The sequence below is a fragment of the Canis lupus genome, chromosome 24, assembly GCF_003254725.2.
Source record: "Canis lupus dingo isolate Sandy chromosome 24, ASM325472v2, whole genome shotgun sequence".
Taxonomy (NCBI): domain Eukaryota; kingdom Metazoa; phylum Chordata; class Mammalia; order Carnivora; family Canidae; genus Canis; species Canis lupus.
The window spans coordinates 325,350-340,982 of record NC_064266.1 but is presented as its reverse complement, the minus strand read 5'-3'; the positions used below and the strand labels follow the sequence as shown (position 1 = coordinate 340,982).

The 15,633-nt window shown below is 39.8% G+C and overlaps 1 protein-coding gene across 7 annotated transcripts in view; it reads right to left on the bottom strand.

Annotated features, from left to right (window-relative positions):
* Positions 1–15,633, bottom strand: part of NAPB (NSF attachment protein beta) — a 40,941-nt gene that overhangs the window by 17,915 nt on the left and 7,393 nt on the right. For 4 of the 7 annotated variants that reach the window (XM_025469089.3, XM_025469084.3, XM_025469083.3 and 1 more), the window contains exons 2-5: positions 6,176–6,255; positions 3,403–3,519; positions 1,472–1,518; positions 1,245–1,322 (exon numbers count right to left, since the gene is read on the bottom strand). In XM_025469089.3, the coding sequence (XP_025324874.1) occupies positions 1,245–1,322; positions 1,472–1,518; positions 3,403–3,519; positions 6,176–6,255 (322 nt within the window). Of the gene's footprint in view, positions 1–1,244; positions 1,323–1,471; positions 1,519–3,402; positions 3,520–6,175; positions 6,256–9,161; positions 9,216–15,633 lie in introns of those variants that run through there. The other 3 variants (XM_049100353.1, XM_025469090.3, XM_025469091.3) reach the window with 3 other exon arrangements.

Here is a 15,633-nt window from a genome sequence, read left to right as displayed (position 1 = left end):
ATAACAACAGGGTATCAGAATTCTGACTCAGACACACCGGGTTGGAGGCAATGGTTGGCAGGCAGGAGGGTATAGGAATCTGATGTTTGGAGAGAGGTCTGGGCTGCAGACACATTTGCGAGCCACTGGCATACAGATAATCTGTAAAGCTGTGATAATGAGTACAGAGACAGTAACAGGGGAGCAATGTGGACTGAGAAAAGACAAGGAATCCACCCCAGGGTGCCCCACACTAGAGGGTGGGGGAGAAGAGGAAGCATCATCAGGCACTTGTGCCAGAAGCCGAGAAAAGACATGAGATGAAAGAGAGGAAGAGCGAGGTCTGTCTGAGGCTACAGGGGGCTCAGGGAGTGTCCTGATCATGTAGATAGGACACAGCTATAATCCTAAAAGCATGGCTGGTGTTCATTAGCCTGGCAGGAATGACTGATGGCCTGCACTACTGTTTCTCCTTCTTACTCACACCTCCTGTCTTCTGCAGTACTCAGGACGTAACACAAACCTCTGTCTCCAGTCTGGGCCAAAGCAACCTCTGGAGTCTGACAAACGTCTTCCTCTTGCTGATGTGCCCTGAGCCCTGCTAGTGATCCCATGAGAAGACAGCTTGAAACAGGAGGAAGCTCCGCACTTGGGCCAGCATTGCCTAAGCTCTGCTGGTTCCAACCTGAGTCGTCCCAGACCGCATAGTCCTTCCAAGCCCTAACTTCCACATCCATAAAAGGGCCTCTGTGTTGTAAAGCTGAAAAGCAGTGAAACTCACAGCATGCCAGTAAAGACAGCCTGGGAAACAGGTGCTCAGTGAGCAATTTTTTCTGCCTCTTTTCTTTTACTACTACAGCTCAGAAAACCAGACCTACATGAAGCAAGTGTGTCCAAGCCAGTGTTTAGCAACCTTCCTCCTCCAGGTCAGGGCCTGAATATGAAGGTGTGCATGAGCCCATAGCCCTGAAGTTTCCTTTATGGGGCTGCAGAGGCCTTAGCAACCAAGAGGAAGACTTCTGCTAATATTGCCATCCTAACACAAATCACCCAGAACAGAGATAATAAGGAGGCTTGGGAACTCTTACCCAGCTCTCAGATAGAAGGCATTCACACCAGTCCTCAGCCTGTTAGGCCCCCAGTCTCCATGTGAAAACATCTGATGACTCTGCACCACTCAACTCTGCTGGAAGGGGTAGGGCTCCCCAAATCATGTCATTTATCTGCCTTGCACCCAGCTGTGGAGGAATCACACCCTGGCTTACCTTCTCGATGTCTACCAGTTCAGTCTCATAGATCTCCGCGATGGTGATGTGGTGCTTGGCTGCGATTGTAAACCTTCCCTATGGGGAAAAAACAAAACAGAGTCACGTTCTGCTTTTGCTTTTGAATGCCAATCCCTTTGGGAAGCAAAAAAACAACAACAAAAGTACTACTGTAAACCATCTCCAGGACACCACCCCACAGCTGCTCAAGCAAGGCAGTGTCTTACCATGTCTGTGTAAATGTCGATGGCTGCGTTTAAGCAGTTGATAGCCTCTGAAGCGAAGGCATTTAAGAAAAACAATGAAAAAATCCATTCAGTCAAAGAGGGTTCCGGGGAGCCTAGCTGCTATTAGAATGTTAAAGAGGTTGCATTTGGGGTAAAATGCAGGCAGGTGAGTTAGTAAAAAGCAAGTAGAAATCACACACAAGGCCAGATCCCTCAATATGCTCAGTCCCTAGGAGGTGTAGTGAAATTTAGGGAACTAGAGCTGGAGTAGGACTGGCTCAATACTCTCAACCTGACAGTGAAAACTCCATCCAGGGCCAAGACTGCATATAAAACCATGCAGGCTGTCATCAACACGGATCAGCTCTAGTTACTAAAACATAAATGCAAATGCATTTTTTACTGATATCACGTATATATACATGAATTCTGGAAGACAGTCCTTCACAAGGAAGATCATTTCAATAGACTTGACTCTTCATGGAACCAAAATCAAAAGCACTTTAAAATATCTGAACAACTCCTAAGGGAAGTTAACATTTCATACAATGTTAAAAGATGCTAACTTTTAGTGTACTAATATATGCCAAAAGGAAGAAAACAAATGTAGTACGTGATATTACTAATAAATTCTTTTTTTTATTTTTTTATTTTATTTTTTTATTTTTGCTAATAAATTCTATGAATTTTCTAAAACACTGAGCCAACAAATTTCCTGTCACAAAAGGGTGGTGTTTATAATGCTGACATGTGAGTGACAGCTCCAAATTTATTGCTTTTGCTTTAAAGGCAATAGCAAAGAGAAAAGGTCTGATTGAAGAATTAGAAAGGTACACATATTAAAAAATTAAAAGCAACTTCCTCCCAAACTATATTAAGAAACGTGGACTATTACATCCTTAAACATACAGAAATATATACATTATCCATGATGCCACTCAAACCCACTGCTAGTATTTTGATGCACTTTTCCTTCTAGTGTTTTCTGGATGCAGTTCCATATGCACACATTTTTTTTTTTTTTGTAAATTTGAGACCTCAATTCTCATGAGGCTCTTTGGTTACCATTGTGGACATTTACCAGGTCACTGAAGATGCTCTGAATCCAAGGACTTTAATGCTTGTACCATATTCTAGAATACTGATTGCATTATAATTGTATCATTCTATCCTTGCTGTTCATTTAGGCCATGTCCAGTTTTTCACATTCAGAAACAATGTGATCAATCTTTATATAAAAGCCCTCAAGGCATCTTCATTCTCAACGATACATTCATAATAAAAGTTGGGATTTCTGTGTTAAAATGCACTGCTAAAAGAAAAAAACAGAGACTCCACAGCTACCAGTGCATGTGCTGCAGAGAAGTTAGTGCTTTTAAATGCTAAGTGTATAATCTTAACTAAAAAGAAATAACATTTGCAAAATTTTGCCACTTTAAATACCCAAGTTCATTCTTTCTTCAAAATCAGCACTTCAAAAACACTTTTTAGATGAATACTGTGTAAGTTGTTTTTAACTATCAGATGTTATAATCTGCCATTAACTGGATCTTAAAATGCACCAGGTATTTAAAAGTGAGGAAGTATTAGTTTTCTTTAATGAGTTATAATACATTCATAAAATTAAGGTAATAAGAAGATATAGATAAAATTAAAGCTAATTTCCAAAACATTCTCCAAAATGCACTATAAATGGCATTTAAGAAAACAGTGCTATCAAGTAAATAGCCATGACAAATTGAACATAATTTTTCCTCATAAAAGTTCAAAATGATTATGGAAAAATCCCTATAGTTACTAAAATCTCTACTACCCCAAAGCACAAAAACTTCTTTTTACCAAGATTCCAAGGTCCAGAAGTGCACCCCGTGAAAAAGGCCCCCGACACCAACCCTACAGTCTTAGTTGCACAGAGATGGAGGACATCTTACCTTGAGGGTCTGCCTTCTTGTAAGCATTGCCAGCATCCACGAAGCTGGTGGCAGAGTCATGCTTGCTCTGAAGCTGCATATGGAGCTTGGCTGCCTGACAAAATGCATTTCCTGCAGCTGAAGAAGACAAGTCACTACAATTAGTCACAGAAGAGCAAGTGTTCCCAGAGTGGCCTGTGCTCTAAGTGTTGGGCCTACTCCTAGAAAAGTTCCTTGTCAATGAAAAGCATTCCAGTCAGAAGCACACGTAAATGTGATCAAGTGCATCTCAGATGTGTGTGTAAGAAAACCAGAAGCAAGTTGAATGATGACAAAAGCTTCTCTTAGCCCTAGGAGATCTCCCAAGTGGCACCTGGGCAACAGGCCTCCATTAAGTACTAAAGCCAGTCATGTTCAACTCTGTCCTCCAGCAGATACTAAACACTGATTGGGGCTTCAGGCCACAAGTGCTTAAAGAAAAAACACCAAAGTAAGGATGCTTATTTGATCATCTTACTATCATCTTATTATCTCAGTGTCCGCTGGATTTGGCTGTCACTGTTGAAGAAAGTGCTAATGGAAGCTTCTTAGACAAAGTAAGTATCTCAAAGAGTGAAAATTAGGCTCACAACTCCAAAACTCAGTTTCTTAAGTTTTAACAAAATCTGACTGAACTTCATATGAGGTATAACCTGTTTTTATCTTCCACTTGGTGTGAAGAATTGCACATTCCCTACAGGATGATGGATGGATTTGGTTACAAGGTGCTGTCCAGGTTTCTGTTGGGACAAGGTATACATACTGTGAAAGTTTTATGCACTTAATTTTTTCCAGAAAAAGTTTCGATCAGGGACTGTAGATTCTGGAGTGGCAGAAAAGAATGAGGGAAGGAATCTCTAGCACAGGAGTCACACAAAGAACAAATGCCCGTAGGCAAGAAGAAGCTGGGAAAACAGGCTAGTGACAAGCCCATGCTGCCTGCAGGAGGGATGAACACAGTGGGCAGGGGAGATGAAGGCTGAAGACACCATCGGGCCAATTCTGGAAGGCTGTAAATGTCAGCACAAAGAACCTGAACAAGGATGAACCCCCACTGTCATGAGGTTCTTGGCTCAGAGAGAACCACCACAGACTGGGAAGCACAAGGCCTGTGGAGACACAGCTCAGTAAGGTCTGGAATAGGGAAGCACTAACAGGAATGGACAGGAAAGAAATCCTTCCACTAGGAAAAACATGATGAAGAATATCGTAAGACCTTTCGATACTTAAAAAAAAAATGTTTTTAGTCATCTCAAAAACACTGAGAAAAGTACAGAAAATCGTGGGCCAAAAATACCCACCGCTGGTATTAAGAAATAAAGCAGTCAATTCCACAAAGCTTTGGCTATGATCCCTTGTTCTGATCCCTCTCCCAGAGGTCACCACACAATTCCTACTCAGGCTTCTGGACTGCCACCTGAGGGAAAAGAAGCAGTACAAACTCCTGATCCAGCCTACGCAGGCTCAACTCTGACTCTGTGCCAGACAAAAAGAGTACCTACCAAGGCAGTGCTGAAAATACTCAGCCATCAGTGTGGCAGAGGCACTGAGCAATCAGAGACGAAGCTGGCCCCCAGCTGGAGCTAGGACTGGAGCACCCCCACCTACCAGGCTTCAGCCTTTACACTACTGAATAGTGGGGTTGGTGATGCTGGAGGAGGGGCCAAGGCTGCTGCCAGGGAGGGGAGTGCGCAGGCATGTGAGTACCTGTAGCAGCAGCTAACCAAATGGCAGCTCTGATGGGCTCTGCCTCAGAAGAGTACAGTAATAGCTTGGACCTCCCAAGTAAACTGCTTCCAACAGCCTGGCTCTTGTTCAGCATATGTTGGCCATTCTCATTAGTACATGCAAATCTATCCTTAGACCATACCCTCATACCATACAAAAGATGCAAATACTGAAACAATGCTCTTTTCTCCTCAACTGTTTTCAATGTGTTTTAAATCAGGTATAAGTACATTTTGAAAACATACCCTTTTAACCTAAAACTAAACCTATAAATGAATTTTAATCAGAAAGGACCTTTCAGGTTCATATATTTCTACAGAAATTTCTTACTAAAATGCTTTTAAAGTGTCAGCCTTAATGGGTAAATCAACAGAGTATATATCCCAAACTTACACAAGATTATATGTCCATTATATCTCAATAAAGCTGGCGGAGAGAAAAGCAGATGGAGAAATGGATTTGTAGAGAACAAAGGCCCTGCTTTCGATCATGCAGTAGGTGCAGGCCAGGGATAGAGACCCACTGGAGCTGAAGGCAGTCTCCATTTTCACTACAGAGACACCCTGTCAACAAGCTCCTTTTTCATGGCAGGGGATGAATTTGTTTCTCAAAATCAGTGTTGGAAAGTTATCCTTTCTCAGACCAATAAAACAATTCCACTGTTTTAGAACTGATTTCACTATGTGTAATTTCACTGGACAAAAGGCATTATTTTAAAAAGTGACAATAATTTTGTTGGGGTTTATAAAAATAACACTCTCACTGTCACATTTCTCAATGGAACCTTACACAGAGCTGTTCTCACAGTAAAAAAAAATTCTCAACCAATGTTTAGATATAAAAAAAAATAGTCTGTTTACTTAGATCAAGGTTCTTTTCTCTCAGACCATGGTGGCCACACCAGTTATTCCGACAGGCACACCTGTCTCAGCCAACAGGAGGATATACAAATAGTCATTTCCTCCTTCGAGATGATTTCTTAACGTTATTTGCCTGAAAAGCAAACAAATAAAAACTTTATACATACCACTCCAATTTTTAGCCATCTTGAACATATTTGCAGCTCTGGTATACATTTCACAAGCCTCTTCTATTTTTGTGTTTCCTCTGAGAAAAATTTAAAAACAAGGTGAAGTTTTACTATAGCAACCATACACATCTCTAGCTCTCCATCCCCAAATAAGAAGTATTTAATGAGCACCTACTATGTGCTATGCAACTACACAATCTTAACAGCTGCTCGCTCAAAGGGTACACTCTTATTATCCCTATTTTCCAAATGAGGAAACTGGCATACAAAAGTAAAGTAACTAGCCCAAGGTCACACAGCAAGAATGCTCAGAACTGAGACTCAAATACAGATCTGGCTTATCTCAGAACCTACACCCATAACCAGAGTCCTTTTCATGCATGGGAACTGAAGTTTTAAGGTCAATTGGAGAAATAAGAAGTGCATTATTCAAATGAGATTAAATTTTGAATGTTAAAGACATTTTTACCCTATTAATTCTGAAGAGTTTAGCACTATGTTTATTCAGACTTTAAAAACAAAAACTGAAGCCAGATCATAAAAGAAGTGCCATGTTGTTTGCTATCTTATTACCTCTGGCAGGAGAAAAGCTCTTCTCTACTGTGTAAGGGACCACAATGTCCAGCCCCTCACCCCATGTAGAAATGCATTTTACAACATCCAGAGAGGAAGAAACTCTCTACTGCTACTTGAATACATAGTGTTCTGGAAAGTTCTCCACTAGACAGCTGATTCCACTGAGGGATAGCTTTAGCTGAAAGACATTTCTTCTTACACAAAGGCAAAAATAATCCTCTGTAACTTGCATCAGAGTTTTCTAATTCAACCTTGTTCTTTATAAACTAAATGAAGGCCCCTCTATAAATGTTTCTCTGCCTTGTCTATGGCCACTATAAACATACCACAGAACGAAAACAAGGCACTCTGTGCAGTGCACACAAGGAATTCAGAGTGATTTAAGGACATAAGGACCAAGAGAAAGGGGAGGTCATGCTGACTCTTGGGAGAGTGAGCACATACACATATGCCAGAAACTCAAAGAGGCTCTGGCAGAGGGGCGTAGACAGCTCTGTGTCAATACACGTCCCAGTGCAATACACTGAGGCTCAAGTATGACCTGCACCTTAGGCAGGAACTACTGTCTTACCCCAGGCTAGTTCTTTAACTTCACTGGGCCTCCGTTTTTGCATGTGTAAATAGTGGATAATATGATCTATACTTGTGGAGTCATTATAAAGATCAAAGGAAATAATTCATACACAGTTGCCACTGCAGGGCTTGACCCAGAGTAGGTACTCAATCAGGACGATTATTATAATTAGATTCATGTACTGAAGGCATAAAAACTTTTGGGAATATATGTACAAATAAGGGACCTGTCTGATAAGGGACTTATATCTGGAATATATAATGAACTCTTACAACTCAGTATTAAAAGACTAGTAACTCAATTAAAAAATAGGCGAAGGATCAGATCAGACATTTCTTCAAAGAAGATATATAAACAGCTAATAAGTACATGAAAAGATATTCAACATCATTAGCCGTCAGGGAAATGCAAATCAAAACCACAAATGAGATCCCACGAGGGATCTCATTCACACCCACAAGGATGGCTGGAATCAAAAGACAGATAATAACAAATGTAAGGGAGGATGGATAAAAACTGGAACCCTCCTATATTGGTGGTACAAATGTAAAATGGTTTAGTTTGGCAGTTGCTCAAAAGGTTAAACATAGTTACTATATAATCCAGCAATTCTGCTTCTTGGTACACACCCAAGAGAAATGAAAAGGTTATGTCCACACAAAACCTTGTATATATTCACTGCAGCACTATTCATAACTGCCAAAAAGCAAGAACCTAAATGTCCATCAACTGATGAAAAAATAAATAAAAATGTAGCATATGCATACAATGGAATATTGGACAATAAAAAGAAATGAAGTACTGATACATGCTCTAATATGGAAAAGCCTTGAAAACATTACATTAAGTGAAATAAGCCATGAGCATATTGTATGATTTCACTTATATGAAAAGCTCAGAGTAGGCAAATCTATATAGACAGAAAAAGATTAGTGGTTGCCTAGTGTTGGAGAAAAATGGGAGGGGGAAGGAGAGCAGAGTTTCTGTGGTGATGAGAATGTTCTAAAACTCATTGATAGCATGGATGCACAGCTTTTTGTCACTATGCTAAAAACTACCGAATTGGATACTTAAATGGAAGAGTTATATGGTATGTGAATTATATCTAAAACCATAGTACTTCCTTCCCCACACATAAAAAAACTTTGGGGGCTATGTCATACAGCGAATGACAGGATGGCAACAAGCCAAACCAAAAATGTAGTGTCAGAATAAGCAGTTTTCTTTTAATGACACCTTTATATATTTAAAAAAAAATTAGCTAATTATCCCAGTGGAAAATTCCTAACCTAAGTTTTTGATGTTAACCATAACTCCTTGCAGCTACCAAAGGCTTACCACTTTCTTGTCTTATTTTCCTAAAGTATACCAGGAATCTTGCACTGTAATTATAGTTCAATCATTCTTATTAAAGGTTTCCAAATAAAACTAGCTTAATTAAAATGTACTTTACCCTATTATTTTTGGAGACAAATTCAGCTAGGAATAATAGAATGCCTACATTACACTAGGTTTTATGCTGAATATTTCCACATATATTATGTGATTTTCATCATTATTACAGCCACCATGAAAGATGCTAACTCCATTTGACGGAAGAGAAAATTCTATCTGGGCATCTGCCTTTGGCTCAGGTCATGATCCTGGGGTCCTGGGATTGAGCCCAGCATAGGGCTCCTTGCTCAGCAGACAGCCTTCTTCTCTTTCCCACTACCTCTACTCTGCACCCCCTTCTTGTGTTTACACATGCTCTTTCTCTCAAATAAATAAAATTAAAAAAAAAAAAAAAGAAAAGAAGAAAAAGAAAATTGTATCTGGAGGTCAATGGCTCACCCAAGGTCATCCAGCCAAGGTCAGTAGTGGAGCTGACACCTGACGTCAAGTTCAGTGGTATTATAATAACGAATATATTTTTGTAAAGACTTAGGACCCTTCACCTCTCCTAAAACAGAATCATGAGAAGTAATTATTTTAAAAGCACTAGAGAAACTCACTTATAAACACAACATAACCTTAACAATTCATGAAAAAATATACTTCTGAAATCATCCCAAAGCCTACTGTGTTCCATTCATGTGAAAGTTAATTTTTATAAGTTTTAAGGACAAATATTCAGAATTCACAGTTCAAATAATTCAAATGATTGTTACTCAGAGCTCCCATAAATAAGTTACAGGTTCCTTAAAATGAGAAACACGTTTCTGTGAGGAAATCTACCTTATAAAGTGATACAATATAAATACAGGGCACCTGACTGACATTAAGAAAAGCTGAACTGTAAAAAAATAAAAATAAAAATTAAAATTAAAAATTAAAAAATTACAAAAAAATAAAAATAAAATTTAAAAATTTAAAAATTTAAAAATTTAAAAATAAAAAAAAAAAAAGCAAAGCTGAACTGATCCAATTTAACTACCTGGGGAGACTGTGCTACCATGAACTTGAAGAAAATGCTTTCTCCACCACGAAAGTAAACAGTGACCAGCCTGTGTAAGAACCACTATCACCACCATCATCACCTCCACCACCATCACCACCACCTCACCCATGCAGCCCCAGCTAACCCTACCACTCCTCAACTCCAAGGTCAAGGCTGACTGCCTCTCTTTTTGACCATGCTTATTCATGAAATATTCACTGAGATCAGTAAGTGTCAGAAAACACTACGAGGAGATCAGAAGCTGAAGAAAAATATTTAATTTCAGGGCTGGAAGCCCACCCCATCTCACATGTTCCACTGAAGAAATGTGGTCAGAGCCACATGTCCCACCAGAAGCCAAGTGAACCGTAGAGCTGTGCCCAGCCTGCAAGTCCCTGCTCTCTTCACAATCCCACCCTGTCTGTTCCTACTCAGATGCTGGTGGGGCAAGAGCAACCAGCATGGGAAATTACAGCCCATTATTTCAAAGAGCTCCAATAACATCTACACACTAGACAAATCATTGATCTTTTAAAAACCAATTAATCCTCAAAGAATCTAGTCTTGGTTTTTCTTTATCCAGAATAAGAGCTATTTCAAGGTGCTATAAAACACTGGCAACCATCAGTACATGCTCTTCTAAGACTGTGGGTGGGAAGAGGGGGATGTTAAAATAGAATCACAGGGACTAACAGCACACATATCATGAGATGTACCCAAAAGAAAAGGAGGAAACTGCTGAGGTAGAAATAAAGCTGCTTTTTAAAATCACAAGAGTAGCACAGCAGAAATCTCATAAGAGAATTTCTCAGAGTAGAAATATAAAATACCATAAAGAGGGCACCTGGGTGGCTCATTTGGGTAAGCACCTGCCTTCGGCTCAAGTCATGAACCCAGGATCCTGGGATCAAGCCCCACGTCAAGCCCAGTGGGGCTCAGTGGGGACTCTGCTTCTCTCTCTCCTTCTGCCTTTCCTCCCTGCTTGTGCTCTCTCTGAAACAAATAAAATCTTTAAAATATATATATATCATAAAGAAATACCGGTGTCACTGACAGTGCTGTGATAACATGAAAGCAGAACTACAGACGCAATTCAACTCTACCATCCGAATATCCTGAAGGGATGTCAAACTATGTCAGGGGTCTACAAAAAAGGATCACTTTTTGGAGTGCCTGGGATCCCTGGTGGAAAAGCCCACCAACCAGGACAGCTCCTTATTTACACTATTTATGAGTAACATTAGCCCTTAGGCTGCCTCTGGTGATAGAGACCAGCATAGGACCTGGCACATGAGTCTCACTAACAATGCTTGACCACTGGATGGAAGAAACTACCCACATTACAGTTTTTTGAGTTTTCCCATTTGTCATTCAAAATAAAAAGCAAACACAAAAAGTATCCAGAAAAAGGAAAGAAAAACTCAAATTCTTTAAAACATCTCCACATTAATAGAAACACTGTTTCTCTACTCACAGCACTTCTGACACCAAATGTGTGAGTTTTTCATATCAAGCAATTCTCTAGTTCTCTGTAGCCACCAGCTAGGTGTCCTACAATTCAATTGAATGGTGACACTACCCAGAGCCAGTGCAGATCCCACAGGTTAAGGGTTCAGTCCCACACAACTACCTCCACTTCAGACAACAGTCTCAAGTAGTTGGTCCTCAAGGTACTCACATATTTAACTTGGCTAAAAATCAAGAGTTCCCACAACCCCTTCCTCAAATTTGATTAGTGCTAGAACTCACAGAACTTAGGGAAACACTTTACTTATGATCACAAATGATACAACTCAGAAACAGCTAATGGAAGAGAGGCACAGGGTAAGGAATATAGGAATATAGGAATATAGGAGAGTTCAAGGAGTATCCTATGCCCTCCCCAGGGGTATCGCCGTCTAACACTTCCACATGTTCACCACCCAGAAGTTCTCTGAACCCAACATTTAAGATTCTGGGGAGATTCTTCACTACACAGGCACAACTGATTCACTGACCACTGGTGATTAACTCAAACCCCAAATCCTCTTCTCTCCTGGGAGGTTTGGGGGTGGGGCTCAAAGTTCCAACCCTCTAATCACACGGTTGGCTCCTCTGACAACCAGTCCTCATCCGAAAGCCACCCAGGGACCAACAGTCACCTCATTAGCATAAACTTTAGTATTGTTGAAAGGGGCCTATTATGATACAGAAGATGCTTCTCTCATCCTCACCACTGAAGATGGCACAAGGGCTTTACAAGTTCTGTGTGAGGAACCAAGGATAAAGAACAAATATATATATTTTTATTATATCACAACATCACAGCCACATAGAACTATTTATTCTATTTTTTACCTTCCATAAGCAATTTATTTTCATCTGTACTTCATTTCTATAATTTCCAGATTCTAAAAACTTAAATTTTCATAAATAAATACAACTATTTCAAGATGAATTTACTGCTGGGTTTAACATATTTCTAAATAGTCCAACTTCTTTCATGCAATGCAAAAAGCAGAAGTATCTACAGCACGGGCCCCAAGGAGGTAACACTTCATCAAGCTACCTTGAACTCTTATTCCAAATGCCTGTAATACCGCTAGACTGAGGTCCTTTGTTTTTCCAGGAACCAGTATTAGGGTGGAAAGGACACAGGCTTTGGACAAGGTCAGACTACCTACAGAGGAATGCTGTCATTTATTAGCTTAGTGCTGCCAGCTCAAAGTAGGCAGCCCCTCTTGGGCCTCTGAGAAATTCCACTAGAGCAGCCTACAGAAGCCAAGCAGGAGGATCATAGCTTTACCACCAGCACAGTCTTGGCATTCTGCCATGGACTCTGGATTCCATTTTGAGAACTTTTCACCTTATTTCTACTTATTTAAGAAAGAAACTATCATAGATTCTCAGACACAGGAAACAATCTGAGACATTTAAGGAATGGCTGACAAAAGTATCTGTGTTTAAGCATAACTTCCTGAAATAAAGTTTATGAGAACATGTACAGCAAAGAAAGCTACTTGGCCTTTATTCTGGTAATACTCCCAATGCCTTGACTTGATATGGATGGGAAAATGTGTAGTTGAACCTATTAATCAAACAAATCAAGATACTTAAATATACAAGAAAGCTAAGAACAGCAATTATCGGATCAACTCAGAAATGACATATACAACATTACTTGCCACAACAAGCTTTTATATTTAATTTCAATCTTTATAAAATCTATATAAAATTCAATCTTCAAACTGACTCTCAATCTGTAGGAAAACCTGGTGAAAACTGAATCCACAGGATAATGGTGGCTGCCTAAATACCAACCTGCCCTCCAAACTCAGATCAGCAAGCAGCAAATACAATCAGCTGTAATCCATGAATCCAGAATTCAACAAGATAATTGGAGAAATAAAACCCCCAAACCAGCACAGCTGGGGGTCAGGAGGAAATGCATGAGCAGAAGGGTGAGGGGGCAGCAGGGTCCCACAACAGCAGTTTGTGACAGCAACACCCTAGCAAGAAGGGCTGCAGTGGGGGAATACAGAGGACAGGTAGAAGACCTAGAGAACCGGGAGCCCTGGAACTGGGAACGAGAAGGGGAACTTGGCTAGAGGTAGTAGTCTCCTGAAGACCCTGCTTCTAGCAGAGGCAGAGGCAGCTCCATGGAGGCTTTGTACCGAAAGGAAAGAAAACCAATGGCAGAAATAAACTAAGAGTACTATGACACAAAGAAGTATCACAACACTGGGGAGTCACACCAAGCCCCTACCTACCTCTTCCTGACACTTTTCACCAAAAAAAATTCTTAATGGTATCAACAGAATAGGGCAAACTAAGAAATCCATAAAAGCACCCAAACCCCTCATCTCCCATCACAGAAACACATGGTATTACGAGCCCAAGAAACTCCTAGACACTCTGAACAGAAGGCAAGCAGCATCCATACAAAGCTGCTACGTAAGAAGAAAAACTTTGCAGCTGACAAAAATGTTCCCCCAAACTACCATAAGGCAGAGGAAATCAATCCCATATAATATAAATTTTATTAAACATTTACAGATATGAAACTACATCATAGGTCAAAAATTCAAAACTCAGAATACAAGAGCATGAATATCCCCCCCACAAAATACACCACTTTGGCATAAAGATTATTTGAGCCAGAGGAAAATGAGAATAGCATATACAGAAAGATGGCTTCTTAGAGTTTCCCCTATCTGACAGAATGCAGAAACCTCTAAAGAACAAGAACTGCCATAAATCCCCTCTCCTGGGGAAATTTTATGGTCTTGAAGCAGATGGAAAGTTTATACAGAGATGGACCTGCACAAACAAACCTTACTCCTTTGTTTCCCAGTTTGCTGCCCTTGGAAGCCTAAAACCTTCCCTACAAATACACTGTGCTTTGTCAAGATGCTATGAGCCCAAGTTCTAATCACCCCTTTGAGAGATATCAGCGCTGCTCATGTTCAATAAACTATTTTTTCCTTGTTAGTCTGGAGGACCTAGGAGAATAGAGAACAAGATAAAGTCCTTCCTTCCCTATGTGAACACAAAAAAACAAGACCTTGAACTCCTGTTTCAAAATTTAGAAGGAAAGAAAAAGACCAAATCATCTCAAAAATGAAATCTTAGCTATAACATACCTATGGGGAGAACTGACTCTACTGACACTAAGGAGAAAAATGAAAACAGCCAAGGAAATGGAAATAAGAGAGGGAAAAGGAGCCAAGAATAAGTGATAGGAGAAGTAACTGGAGTCCCTGAAAAGGGGAATAAAACAAAACAAAACATTGAAATAATATTTGAAACTATAATTTCAGAAAATTTTATGGAAACAAAAGAAAATGTAAATCTAAATACTGAAAGAGCCTGCCATGACTGGGAAAACTGACCCAGTGAACCACATCTAGCAAGACTATTAGATTTTATAAGTCAAGAAAAGCTCCAGGCTGCCAGGCTAAGTCACCTACAAAATTAAGAAAAGCAGGTTAGCTTCAATCAGACTTCAACAGCAGCATACAAAACAAGTCAACAGAGAACAATATTTTTGAAGCAACTGGGGAAAAAAATGTGTAAGCCTAAGAGCCAAAGATCACACAACCAGCCCAGCCAACCATTAAGTACCACTGACAGAAGCAAGAACTTAAGATGTATCACACTGGCTTCCAACTATGGAGATGACTGACGAATATCAGTAAAAAGGCTGGTAGTGGTGGCACTGAATGTTTTATCACAGATCTAAGACAAAACAAACAAAAAAAGCAGTATAGACAGAGTAGAAAAATAAAATGGAGACATCTGTTCCAACAAAGTACAAATAGCTGAGCCCTACCCTCCCACACACATACGCTGGACAGAAAGGAAAATTTAGAACAGGCTCAGGGACTGGCACAAGGCTAATGGTGTTTTCCACATCAAACACTAGATGCCTAGTAGATTTAAGGGCATTAAAAAAGGTTCACAGTATAGAAGTTGCCAGTAGAATAAAAATACATTTCCTAAATAAAAAGCAAAGAGATCACATGAAGAAAAAAAATATCATACATAATATAAAGACATAATAAATATAAGAAAGCAGGACAACAGAATTAAAAACCAATCATATCTCAGTCATACAAACAATGGAAATGGATTTTTAGATTTGCTAACAAAAGCCAACCATGTGCTCACCAGGAGAGATACAACTAAAATAAAGCTGTTTTGAAAGGCTTAGGATTAAAGAGATGGTCAAAGGATATCACATATATCAACCAACTTTTGTTTGATTTGTTGCAACAAATAATCCCCAAATCTCCAAAGCTCCTGTCTCACACACTTTACCTGTTACTGTAGGCCACTTGTGCAGGTTCTTTCTTCATGTGTCATCTCTCTATTCTGGAATGTAGCCCTATCTGGGGTGTTTTTGTT